The 14,319-nt window shown below is 39.5% G+C and overlaps 1 protein-coding gene across 7 annotated transcripts in view; it reads left to right on the top strand.

Moving 5' to 3' along the window:
• The window catches only part of WWC3 (WWC family member 3), a gene marked incomplete at its 5' end in the record, with an annotated part of 212,287 nt that overhangs the window by 172,658 nt on the left and 25,310 nt on the right, over window positions 1–14,319 (top strand). For all 7 annotated transcript variants that reach the window (XM_081327450.1, XM_081327446.1, XM_081327445.1 and 4 more), the window contains 6 exons: window positions 7,969–8,089; window positions 8,815–8,889; window positions 10,746–10,832; window positions 11,180–11,372; window positions 11,862–12,029; window positions 12,556–12,707. In XM_081327450.1, coding sequence (XP_081183576.1) covers window positions 7,969–8,089; window positions 8,815–8,889; window positions 10,746–10,832; window positions 11,180–11,372; window positions 11,862–12,029; window positions 12,556–12,707 — 796 coding nt within the window. The remainder of the gene's footprint in view (window positions 1–7,968; window positions 8,090–8,814; window positions 8,890–10,745; window positions 10,833–11,179; window positions 11,373–11,861; window positions 12,030–12,555; window positions 12,708–14,319) is intronic.

Raw genomic sequence — 14,319 nt, 5'->3', positions numbered from 1 at the left:
CTGTTGTGGACACGAAGTTGATGTTGAATTTAATTACGGCAGCAAGACTTTTAGTAGGGCAATATTGGAAGAAGGAAGAACTGCCGACCATAGAAGAATGGACTTTAAAAGTTTCCAACCTGGCGGAAATGCAAAGATCTCAGCGTACTTGAAAGACCATTCGCAACAGAGTTATATTGTGGAGTGAAAAAAATGGATTGATTATATCCAGAATAAATATGGGACTAAAAAGTTTCATCTAGCATTTGAATAAGTATTGATGTGATATTTATATTGCTTGTAGTTATTTTATAAGAGTTAAAGTGCGATAGATTTAATAGTTTATTGTTGTTTACATAAGGTAGATTATGATTGTATTTTTATACCCTGTATTTAGCTCTGGGAAGTCGGGGAGGGGGGAGGGGGAAAGGAGGGAGGTGTTGGGGAGGGTTGGGGAGAGGGGAGGGGGTTGGGAGGGGTTTTGTTTTGTTAAAAAATGTATTGTAAAACTTTTCAATAAAAAAGCAAATATTATTAGTGGCAATTTATGCACCGAATAATAATCAAGAAAATCTTTATAAAAACTTACTTAGAAAAATAATAGAAATGGAGTTTCAAAATGTTTGCTTAGTAGGAGATTTAAATGCAATAACAGATGGAAAAATTGATTATAAAAGTATCAAAACAGGGAAAAATGTTAGAGGAAGATTACCTAAGACATTTTTTGATATGGCGGAGGAAATTGGAATTTAAGATGTTTGGAGGGAAGTGAATCCACAAAAATTGCAATATACTTTTTACTCAAATAGTCAGAAATCTTGGTCAAGAATTGATATGATTTGGATGACTGCCGATTTGAGAATGAATGTGCAGGACATTGAAATAGAAATAGGCATATGGGAAGATCATAATCCTTTGAAAATGACGTGGAAAGGAATACAAAAAAGGCTAATATGGACTTTAAATCGTTCCATATTAAAGGAAAAAGAATTTATAGAGTTAACAAAAAAAGAAATGGAATTCTTCTTTAAAGAAAATAAAAAAGAAGATACTACTATACAAAATCTATGGGATACAGCCAAAGCATATTTTAGAGGTATAGCTATATCGTATATGGCAAGGAAAAATAAACAGAGAAAACAGCAATATGTATTATTAAAAAAAGAATTTGGAAAGTTAGAATCAGAACTGCAAAGAAATCCACAAAAAAGACTTTAATAAGAGATATGGATATAATAAAACAAATTAAATCTGTTAGATTCATAAAAAGTGGCAGAACAGATAAAAAGAGCGAAGCAATTTTTTTTTGAAAATGCCAATAAGCCGGGAAGATGGTTAGCTTATAAACTTAAAAAACAGAAACAAAAAATGATATATAATTTACTTGATGGGAGAGGTTATTTACAATATAAAAATGAAGAAATAGAAAAGATAGTTAAAGAATTTTATAAGGAACTGTACGATAAAAAGGAGATTTCAAGAGATAAAACCGTAAAATACTTGGAAGAAAGTAATCTTCCAAAGATTTCAGAGACATTTAAAAATATATTAGACGAAGGAGTTACAATGATGGAAATAACAGAGGCCATAAAGAGACAAAAAAATGGTAAAACCTTTGGCCCAGATGGACTTCCGGCAGAGTTATATAAGAACGTACAAGAGATATTAAGTGAACGGTTGAAAGATGTTTGTAATGGACTTTTATTAGAAGCTAAAATGCTGATGACGTGGATTGAAGCAAATATTACCTTAATACCAAAAGGTGATTCGGATTTGACCTGGATTAAGAATTATAGACCGATTTCATTGCTCAATGTGGATTACAAAACTTTTACTTCAATAATGGCTGAGAGATTGAAAAAAAATTTGGTTGAATTTATACACCCAGATCAAAATGGCTTTTTACCAAAGAGACAAATTAAAAATAATTTAAGAGTGATAATAGATGTATTGGAATACTACAAGCTACATCCAGGGAAACAAATGGCATTAATATTTTTAGATGCTCAAAAGGCATTTGATAATCTTTCATGGCAATTTATGATTCATCAATTACAAACAATGGACTTTGGACAGAATTTTATAAATATGGTAAAAACAATATACAATAAACAAACAGCCAAAGTGATTGTGAATGGAGATTGTACTGAGAGCTTTGAAATAAGGAAAGGCACAAGGCAAGGATGCCCTCTATCCCCTCTGTTATTCATTTTCACTTTGGAAGTTTTAAACCAAAATATAAGACAAGATACAGAAATCAGACGGTTGGGGATAAAGGGTGAAACATATAAATTACAAGCATTTGCTGATGATTTAGTATTTATTTATTTTATTTATTTATTTATTTATTTATTTTATTATATTTATATACCGCCCTTTCCCGAAGGACTCAGGGCGGTTTACAGGGTGATTAAAACAAAAAATACAAAAGTTAAAAACAGTTAAAAAAATTATATCCACCCCTGAACAAATAAAACCCCAGTTAAAATTAAAATTAAAATTCTCAGCCTGGGCCAGAGAGCTCGAAGAGCCAGGTCTTCAGGTCCCGGCGGAATGAACGGAGATCGGGGGCAGTCCTAAGCTCCACTGGCAGCTGGTTCCAAAGGGCAGGCGCACCCACTGAGAAGGCCCTATCCCTGGGTGTTGTCCGCCGGCAATCTCTTCCCGGCGGTATCCTGAGAAGACCCTCCCTGTGGGAGCGCACTAGACGAAGGGAGCTTGATGCCGGCAGCAGGTGTTCCCTCAGATAACCCGGACCCAAGCCATTTAGTGCTTTATAGGTCATCACCAGCACCTTGAATCTCACCCGGAGGGCAACCGGGAGCCAATGCAGCTCGCGGAGTAGAGGTGTTACATGGGAGTATCGGGAAACCCCCATCACAACTCGCGCGGCCGCATTCTGCACCAGCTGAAGCCTCCGAGTGGTCCTCAAGGGCAGCATTGCAGTAGTCTAAACAGGAGGTCACGAGCGCATGAGTGACTGTGCGTAGGGCATCTCGGTCCAGATAGGGTCGCAACTGGCGCACCAGGCGAACCTGGGCAAAAGCCCCCCTGGTCACAGCTCCTATATGGTCTTCAAAATTGAGTCGTGAATCCAGGAGGACGCCCAAGTTGCGAGCCCTATCAATGGGGGGTAACACCTCACCCCCCATCGTTAGAGGTGGAATAGTCTGGTTAGCCCGAGATGCCGATATGCACAGCCACTCAGTCTTGGCGGGATTGAGACGAAGCCTGTTTCTCCCCATCCAGACCTGGACCGCCTCCAGGCAACGGGACATCACATCGAGGGCATCGCTGGGTTGGTTCGGGGTGGAAAGAAAAAGTTGGGTATCATCAGCGTACTGATGATACCCCATCCCAAAACCATGAATGATCTCACCCAGCGGCTTCATATAGATGTTGAACAGGAGGGGCGAGAGAACCGACCCCTGAGGAACTCCACAAACGAGAGGCCTCGGGGCGGATCTCTGCCCTCCCGTCAACACCGACTGCGAACGGCCCAGGAGATAGGAGAACCACCGTAGAACGGTGCCTCCCACTCCCAACCCCCTGAGACGCCGCACTAGGATACCATGGTCGATGGTATCAAAAGCCGCTGAGAGATCTAATAGGACCAGGACAGAGGAACAACCCCTGTCCCGAGCCCACCAGAGATCATTCACCAGCGTGACCAATGCCATCTCCATGCTGTGCCCGGGCCTGAAACCCAATTGGTACGGGTCCAGATAATCAGTTTCCTCCAGGAACAGAGGAAGCTGATGCGCCACCACGCTCTCAACAACCTTCGCCAAAAAGTGAAGGTTGAAGACTGGATGTTAGTTATTTAAAACAGCCGGGTCCAGGACAGGCTTTTTGAGGAGGGGTCTCACCACCGCCTCCTTCAAGGCGGCAGGAAAGACACCCTCCTTCAAAGAAGCAGTTATTACTGCCTGGAACCAGCCTTGTGTCCCCTCCCGGGCTGCATAAACCAGCCAGGAGGGTCACGGATCCAACAAACAGGTGGTGGTGCTCAGCCTCCCCATGATCCTGTCCACATCATCAGGGGAAACAGGATCGAACTCAGTCCAGATAACATGCTCAAGACCGTCCGATTCCTCTACATCAGACTCTGTCCAGTCAGAGTGCAGACCGGCCTGGATCTGAGCGATTTTGTCCACCAGATGATGACTAAACTCCTCGGCTCGTCCCTGCAAGGGATCCTCCCTCACCTCCTGGTTAAGGAGGGAGCGAGTCACTCTAAACAGGGCGGCCGGGCGATTATCTGTGGACGCGATGAGGGCAGCGAAGTAATTAGACTTCGCCATCCTCATCACCGCAAGATAAGACCTTATAAAGGTTCTTAACTGCAATCGGTCAGATTCGGATCGGCTGGACCTCCAACCGCTCTCTTGACCCCGTCTCCGACGCTTCATCTCCCGGAGCTCCGCAGAGAACCATGGAGCCCAACGGGATCTGCGCCGGATCAGAGGTCGCAAGAGTACAACACAGTCAAGTTCCCCGGCAGCCACCCTTTCCCAGGCATCCACCAAGGCATCGACTGGGCTGTGGGTGAGGGTGATGGGTATAGACCCAAGCGCCATCTGGAACCGTTCAGGGTCCATTAGGCGCCTGGGGCGGAACCACTGGTCGGTTCCGCAGCCCAGCGGCGGGGGGTGGCATAACGGAAGACCAGCCGCAGGAGATAGTGATCTGACCATGACAGGGGAACAATGGTTGGTGAACCCCCTCCCAGATCATCCAACCACTGTCCAGACAGGAACACCAGGTCGAGAGTGTGAACCCCCACATGAGTCGGGCCCTGAATCACTTGGATCAGGCCCATGGCCGTCATGGAAGCCATGAACTCCCGAGCTAACTCAGACGACCCTCCCAGTGAAGGCAAATTGAAGTCCCCCAGAACTATAAGCCTGGGGAACTCCACCGCCAACCCTGAGAGGGTGTCGAGCAGCTCGGGCAGGGCTGTTGCCACACAGCTGGGCGCCAGGTATGTGAGCAACAAGCCCAACTGAGCCCGAGGGCCACATCTCAGGAGGAGGGACTCACTCCCGGCCATCTGGACAATGGTGGTCTCCCGCGGGCATAGTCTCCCAAACAACCACCGCCACCCCTCCACCCCTACCCTGAGCCCGTGGCTGGTGTTTTATTTTGGAAGATCCCTTGGAGATGATTCCAAAATTGTGGGGGAAATTAGAACAATATGGTGAAATAGCGGGACTAAAAATTAATAAAGAAAAAACTAAGATAATAGTTAAGAATCTTCCGGATAAGCAAAAAAGCCGAATGTCAGAAGTGACAGAGGTACAGATAGTGAAAAAGGTAAAATACTTGGGTATATATTTATCAGCTAAGTGCTCAACATTAAAAGAAGATAACTACACAAGGTTATTGAAACAAATAAAGTTAGACCTGGAAAAATGGAAGAATTTAAAATTGTCATTATTAGGAAGAATAGCTACAGTTAAAATGAATATATTGCCTAAGATTTTATTTCTATTTCAGACAATTCCGATAAAACTTGAGGGAAATTTTTTTCAAAAGTTTAATTCATTAGTTTTGAAGTTTGTATGGCAAGGAAAGAAAGCTAGAATAAAGATGAAAACTTTGCAAGATACTAAGGAAAATGGAGGCTTTGGTCTACCTGAGTGGGCTTTGTATTATCAAGCATCTGTATTAATATGAGTGAAAGAATGGATAATGTTTAGGAATAAAAGGTTGTTATATTTGGAGGGACATGACTTACAGCTGGGGTGGCACACTTTTTTGTGGTATGGGAAAAATAAAATCCATGGATATTTTCAAAATCACTGTATTTGATAACACTGCTTTGATAACAGTATGGGAAAAAATTAAAATGAAAATATATGTAAAAATTCCAGGGTGGTTATCAACAATTGAAGCCTTTTCACATACAAATTTGTTAGATTTTGAAAAAACCTGGACATATAGAGACATTTTAAATACTGACAGGACGCTAAAATCGAAACAAGAGCTGGAACATCAGGGCATCAACATGTCATGGTCGGTACGCTTACAAATACAAAATATATATGAAAAAGATAAACTGTATGGATTTTATAAAGAACAAAATGTGTTTGATAAGATATTATTAACTTCTGATGAGAAATTACCGGTAATTAAGAAATTGTATAATTTTTTGTTAACTTTAGAGATGGAAAGTGAACAAATTAAAGGGACAATGATAAGGTGGGCAGAAAACTTTGGTTATAATATAGAATTAGAAAAATGGCAAAAATTGTGGGAGAGAAATCATAAATTGACAATGTCAACTGCGTATAAAGAAAATTTGTATAAAATGTTTTATAGATGGCACTTACCTCCAGCTAGACTAGCAAAAATGTTTAAAAATATATCAGGTAAATGTTGGAAATGTAAACATAACTTAGGTACATACTATCATATTTGGTGGACATGTGACAAGGTAAAGGCCTATTGGAAAAAATACATGCTTGGCTAGAAAAAATATTAGGAGAACATGTAGTATTTAACCCTGAATTTTTTTTATTAGGTATAGTACCAGAAAAGATCAATAAGCAAAATTTATACTTGGTTTTAAATATTGTAACTGCAGCAAGAATAAGTTATGCGCAATGTTGGAAAAATGAACAAATACCTTCAGAAGAAGAGGTAATAAAAAAGATACTGGAATGCGCAGAGATGGACAGATTAACTATGAGACTAAAGATAAAGAAGAAACAGAATATTACCAAAGCTGTAATTTATTCTACAAATGGTTAGAAGAGAGAACAAAAGAATAGGACCTGATTAGCGTTTTATGAATCCAGATCACATGCTGTTTGAAAAACTAACATATATATGTAGAGGTTAACAAAAATAATAATAAAAAACTTTACAGTATAACCAAAATCCTGAAGAATAAAATGACAACATATTTTCTTGGTTTGCATTGTGCTATATATCAAAAGTTTGCTTACTGTTTTGTTTTTTTACTGATCTTAAACTTTGCATTTTTATGGAATAATTATTTTCATGCAACTTTCAACAAAAACATTCACCATGGAAATATTTAAAATTATAATTGACATGATTATCTCATTAAAGAAACGTATACAGGTAAAGATAACTTTAAGAAAACATTTGATATAATTATAGTTGAATTGAAACAAATGCACACAATTACTTTCAAATTATATCAGTCATAGTTTTGGTGTTTGATTTCACTAGTTGGCTCCTCTTAATGTGTATATAATTGGCATTAGTAGCTTGTTTAAAGGTCCTTGTGTCATTTGTTCTTGGTCATTGCCTGAATGATTAGTGTGCTATTTGCTCTTATTTCCATTCATTGCCAGCCTGAATATAAATCAAAGACATGGGTTACTTTAGATTTGTTAGTGAAGGGAAATGTCATAGGCCAATAACACAATGAGCATTAATCACTCTGTTAACAGTCATGAGAAAATCATAAAAGATTATGAGTTGGATAGTTTATATAAACTGAATGCACCCAATTATCTTCTATGTGTCTGGACTATACTCATGTTAAATTGTTAATGGTTTATAAATATATTCTTTATGTTTTGCTCTAACAACATGTATTATCTTTCTGATTTGGAGTGAATTGTATGGATAGTCATGCAAGCAAATGCTCAAGTCTCAGTTAAAATTATTCAGATATAAATTTAAGATAGCTTGGATCAGGCAAGGGTGTGTTAAGATTTCAATACACGTATGACACATTTAATATATTTGTATTAGTAAATTGAATTGAATTATTTTTGTTGTTCATGTGAAAATAGGTTGAGTCCTCCCTTAGACATGGAAATTGGGTGAGTTACTTGGGCTGGTCGCTGTCTCACAGTCCAACTCAGCTCACAAGGTTGTTGATGAAGAGAAAATAGGAAGAGCTAGCATTATGTATGCTGCCTTTATGCTTTACAAATTAAAAAGAGAGAATAAATCCAATAAATAAATCTTCAGTGTAACTTATCTTTACTGTTTTTCACGTTGTAGCTGTGACCTTACGTGAAGATAGCACTAGAAGATTGGAAAGGAGATCCAGGCGAGTCTCAGCATGTCTGTCCAATTATTCCCTGGCTAGTGACAGTGGCGTGTTTGAAGCTTTAAGCAAAAGGTCAGATTGTACAGATATGTGTAAAATGGAATTATACTTAATTCCCCTTAAAAATTCTATATTATAGAATTGATGAAGATCTTTTTATCTTCTACTGAATAAGATTAATGGCAAATATTTTTTTTAGCAAAGTAGTCTTTTTTAATCTAGTTCTTAAAATGTTGTTGGTTGTTTACTGAGGATAATAGCTACACAGAAATACGAACTCTTCTTGTTTATTGGTAGTTAGGCATTTGGAAATTTATTTTTAAAATATTTTTACATTTTAAAAATGAGTAGAAATTAAACAAGAAAAAGAAATTAATTAAAAGGAGAAGAAAAAAGTAGCTGAAAATGAAGAGCTGCCAATTTATGAGAGAGTAAGGAAACATTGTGTTGGACCCTTGTACTTTTGTCTGCCTATGCTCTGTAAACTAGCACTAAAACTTTATAACAAAATTCAGTTATAATAGACCAGAACACTACATAGTAGTACACAAAATATAAGCAAAATAACCATATGTGATGATTTCCAGTAAATAAAGTTTAGATATTAGGCTAATCACATGTGGACTGACTATATGCCATAGAATTAAACAATGTCTTTAAGATTTGAGTTTGACGAATGTTTGTCATATAATACAGAAAGCAGAGGATGTGTTTTTTGTACTTATTAGTTAGTATTATTTAAAATGACAGGGTACTACTGTAATGATAAGTTATTAATTTTTTTAATTCCTATGTAGAAATGAAGATGTTGAAGAATCACTTTATAATGATGGTGTCACTAATGAAGAGCCCAAAATGCAGGTTGGATTTCTGTGAGTATTTTTCTATGCCTTGGTCAGTACTAATTATATACCAAAAGCAAAATTCAGGAACACTTGTGAGTAGTGAATGTACATCTTCTTGGCTATCTCATGATTACTATTTTAATTTGTAAAAAAAAAGAGAGAGAGAGAGTATGGGGCTAAAAGAATTCCCACCTAGACCACACAGTACATTCAAATTTTACGATTCATCAGTAATTTTTTTGTTGTTACTTGCGAAGTCATGTCCGACCCATCGCAACCCCATGGACCACATTCCTCCAGGCCTTCCTGTCCTCTACCAGCTTCTGGAGTCCATTTAGGCTCACGCCTACTGCTTCAATGACTCCATCCAGCCACCTCATTCTCTGTCATCCCCTTCTTCTCTTGCCCTCAACCTTTCCCAGCATTAGGCTCTTCTCCAGTGAGTCCTTCTCATTAGGTGGCCAAAGTATTTGAGTTTCAACTTCAGGATCTGGCCTTCTAAAGAGCAGTCAGGGTTGATCTCCTCTAGGACTGACCGGTTTGAACACCTTGCAGTCCAAGGGACTCGCAGGAGTCTTCTCCAGTACCATAGTTGAAAGGCCTCAATTCTTTGGTGCTCAGCTTTTCTTATGGTCCAACTTTCACAGCCATACATTGCAACTGGGAAGACCATAGCCTTGGCTATATGCACTTTTGTTGGCAGGGTGATGTCTCTGCTTTTTAGTGTGCTGTCTAGATTTACCATGGCTTTCCTCCCCAGGAGCAAGCGTCTTTTAATTTCTTGGCTGCAATCCCCATCTGCGGTGATCTTGGAGCCCAGGAAAATAAAATCTGTCATTACCTCTATTTCTTCCCCATTTATTTGCCAGGAATTGAGAGGGCCGGATGCCATGATCTTGGTTTTCTTAATGTTAAGTTTCAAGCAAACTTTTGCACTCTCCTTCTTCACCTGCAAAAAGAGGCTCTTTAGTCCCTCTTCACTTTCTGCCATTAGAGTGGTATCATCTGCATCTTAGGTTGCTGATATTTCTCCCGGCAATCTTAATTCCAACTTTTGATTCATCTAGCCCTGCCTTTCTCATGATGTGCTCTGCATATAAGTTAAACAGCGTGCTTTCGGCTTTGGCCCAGTCACTTCATTTTTTTCTGGCACTACTAGTACTAGCCCTCTGCTCTTCCCCAGTAGCATATTTGTAATAATGCTGCTTGGGGGGTGTATGAAAGCCCTAATAAGCAGGCATATACATAGAATGAAGGCTACTGCTAAGCTTGTAAGCCGCCCTGAGTCTTCGGAGAAGGGTGGGATATAAATGGAATTAAAATAAATAAAATAAAAATAAATATTGGACGCCTTCCGACCTGAGTGGCTCATCTTCCAGCATCATATCTTTTTCCTTTTGGTACTGTCCATGGGGTTTTCATGGCAAAGATACTGGAGTGGGTTGCCATTTCCTTCTCCAGTGGATCACGTTTTCTCAGAACTCTTTGCTATGACCTGTCCGTCTTGGGTGGCCGTCCATGGGATAGCTCATAGCTTCATTGAATTATGCAAGCCCCTTCGCCACGACAAGGCAGTAATCCAAGAAGTGGTCATCAGTAAATACTACCTTTAAATTGCTAAATTAAGCAGTTTCCCAGACATATGAGAATGGATTAGAATTCTCATAAGTTCTACTAGCTGTGTCAGACATTTCTGCTAAAATGAAGAGGAATTTTAAATTAAATTAGTTAGTAATTCTAGGTTGCTGTTGCTATTTTAAAGTTACATTATAATATAATGCTGTATATATCAGTTATATAAAAACAAAACTATACCATATGTAAATCTATAGCTTGTATGTTTGAGAATAGAGTGGCAGTTAACTGGTTATGTTGTTTTTTAGGCATGACAGTGGAAATGAATGTCTCCTTGTCCATGTGTTGCAGCTAAAGAATTTTACTGGCTTTGCCATCAAAGAAGGCTGTAAAATGTATGTTGAGATCTGTATATTATTCTAACACTATCTTTTTAATCCTATCAAATGTCAAGATATGTGATTAATTATGCACTATCAAGTTACAACTGCATTTATTAGCAACAGAAATTCTGGTCCCAACTGCGGTCATAAGTTGAGAACTACTTGTAAGCATCCAGAATTGCCAGCATTCATATCGTATTGACTATCCCAAATTATTGCTTCAGCAGATGCAAAAGAATTACAGCCTTTTGCAGTACAATGCTGTAATGACCATTTAAAAAGATAAAAATAGAACGTATTTACCAATTTCATATATTTTATTGATACTCTTACTATATAGGAGTTTTTCTTTTTTTCAGACACTTGAGAATATACTTGCCATCTGTTGAGTCAGGCACCACAACCACATATTGCTCTAAGGCTTTGGAATTCCAGGCTTCATTAATATTTAATGAAGTCTTTCAGATTCCTGTACAATCAAATACCTTAAAACTCAAAGTGCTTCATCTTTACATTTGTTCACTTGGCCAGCAGCAACAAGAAGAATTATTGGTAAGAGATTCCTTTCCATGTAATGTTCCAGAATGGTCAGAACGACCCATTTCAGGGTTGAAGCAAAGGTTTCAAACTTAAGACAGATTTTTTTTTTGAGCTGGAAACATTTTACACTGAAAATGTTTTACATATCCCTATTAACTAGTGCAGGGGTAGGGAACCTTGGCTCTTTTATGACTTGTGGACTTCAACACCCAGAATTCCTGAACCAGCCATGCTGACTCAGGAATTCTGGGAGTTGAAGTCCACAAGTCATAAAAGAGCCAAGGTTCCCTACCCCTGAACTATCAAAAAATCAAAGCTAATTTATTAGAATTAGATGTGAAAAAACATCTGCAGAGAATTGTAGGCAATGAGGCTACTCACAGAGAATGCGATGAGTATTCCTTAAATATTGAAGCTAATGTTCTTTATTAAAATAAATAGTTTTGTAATAGAAATGTTTTCTATGTTACATTGACACATTTTGCATTGGTATGTTCACAGGGCATTGCTCAGATCAGCCTAGCTAACTATGAGAATTCTAGTGAGATGCAGCTTTGCTGGTATCCTGTTCAGACCTTCATTGATTCAGATTGTGAACAAAAAAAAGAACAACCTAAGCGTGAAGAAAGTGCTTCTCATTCTATTGAAAATAAAAATATAATGAAAATGGTATAGTCATACATAATTTTTCTTGTGTTTCTATGTTTATGTGATACTTGATACTAAAGGAAGATTTGTCTGAAATGCTAGATAAATGAGGCAATTGATAAAAAGCTGCATTGGTGAAACTTTATTATCAGTGGAACTGTTTAACTGGCATTGATCTGCTGGTCATGCTAAAAGTGTGAGTATGTTCTGTCTATGCATCCATTTTGAATTGTTTGATCATGTTTAGGTTATTTTGAAATGTATTAATTATTCTACGTGCTATATTTTAGATCTGAATTTAAGAAAATATAGCCTATTCTGGAAACAATGCAGAACAATGAAAATATACAGCAGAAAGGGATATCTTTTGGAATTCAGTATGAAATGGTACCCTTTATGTATGAGAATTTCCCAAAGTGTAGAATATATTGCATATTGGCTAATTTAAGACCCTTTTGGCATGTTATTATGCACTGAAAATATGAATTCCAGCTCACATATAAATAAAATGGGAATAATTCAATCTGAACTCTCCTTTCTTCTCTAGGATGCTGTGGCAGAACTTTTAGCTAGGACAACAGCTCAACTGGAAGCTGTGGAGAGAGAACTTGCAGAGGAGAGAGTAAAACTGGAGTACACAGAAGAGGAAATACTACAGATGGAACAAAAACAAGATCAAGGAGAAGTTGTGTCAGAGAGGTACTTTTTATTGTGAAGAATGCATACAATAAGAATGTGTAGAATTTGGAGTGTCCATTTCTGATGCTTGATATTTTGACATGAATCTTAAATATATTCAATTAATCCTAGCATGACTTTCCCTCATTATTGTAAGAAGTATCTTAAGCATATGTAGCTGAAACAGACTTCAACTATTTGAGCCTTTGTGCTGAACTTAAGGAGTACACAAATCCGTATTTTTTTCTGAGCCAACATGAGTTCATGTACATGTTTGAACAAAATTTTACTCCATAGTAAGCTTTTTATTGTTTTTCTCCCCTCTACATACATATGTTAATTTTTCAATCAGCATGTGATCTGGGTTCATAAAACGCTAATACATAATCCAGTCCTACTCTTTGGTTCTCTCCTCTAACCATTTGTAGAATAAATTCCAGCTTTGGTAATATTCTGTTTCTTCTTTGTCTTTCAGCCTCATAGTTATTTATTTATTTATTTATTTATTTGTTTTTATAAACCGCCCTTCTCCCGAGGGACTCGGGGCGGTGTACAGAATAAGGTAGGCATACAGAATGAACAATAGTGAAAACAAACAATAGTAAAATACAAGCTGGGACCCCAGATTAGAGCTATCAGGCCAGGCCAGACTGCTGGAACAGATAAGTTTTTAATTCGCGCCGGAAGGTGCGGAGGTCGGGGGCCATCCGGATTTCGGTTGGTAAGCTGTTCCAGAGGGCTGGCGCACCCACTGAGAATGCCCTCCCCCTGGGGGCCACCAGCCGACATTCCTTGAGCGGTGGCACCCTGAGGAGGCCCTCTCTGTGGGAGCGCACAGGACGGTGGGGTGCTGACATTGGCAGAAGGTGCTCCCGTAGGTAGTCCGGACCCATGCCATGTAGGGCTTTGTAAGTCATTGTTAGCACCTTGAACTTCACACGGAAGGCAACTGGAAGCCAGTGCAGTGCACGGAGGAGAGGTGTGATATGGGAGTATCGGGAGGCTCCCAAGAGTGTCCGTGCCGCTGCACTTTGCACCAGTTGAAGCTTCCGAGTGGATCTCAAGGGCAGCCCCAAGTAGAGAGCGTTACAGTAGTCTAGGCGAGAGGTCACAAGAGCATGGGTGACTGTACGTAAGGCATCCAGGTCCAGATAAGGCCGTAATTGGCGAACTAGTCGAACCCGGGAGAAGGCCCCCTTGGTCACAGCTCCTATGTGATCTTCCAGGGAGAGCTGCGAGTCAAGGAGGACACCCAGGTTGCGGGCCCTATCAACAGGGGGTAGTAACTTGTCCCCGATGTTAAGGGATGGGATGTTCTGAGTATCCTGGCTTGCCGGTACGTACAGCCATTCAGTCTTGTCCGGGTTCAGTTGAAGCCTGTTCCTCCCCATCCATTCCCGGACCGCTTTCAGGCAGCGAGACATCACGTCGAGGGCATCACTGATGTTGTTTGGAGTTGAGATGAAAAGCTGGGTGTCATCAGCATACTGATGGTACCCTACTCCAAAGCTGCGAATGATCTCGCCCAGCGGTTTCATGTAGATGTTGAACAGGAGAGGCGAGAGGACCGACCCCTGAGGGACTCCGCAAGCGAGAGGCCTCGGGGTCGACCTCTGTCCCCCTGCCAACACCG

The sequence above is a fragment of the Vipera berus genome (genome assembly GCF_964194415.1).
Source record: "Vipera berus genome assembly, chromosome: 4".
Taxonomy (NCBI): domain Eukaryota; kingdom Metazoa; phylum Chordata; class Lepidosauria; order Squamata; family Viperidae; genus Vipera; species Vipera berus.
Note: the sequence above shows the minus strand (reverse complement) of the source record. Positions and strands in the feature narration are given on the sequence as shown.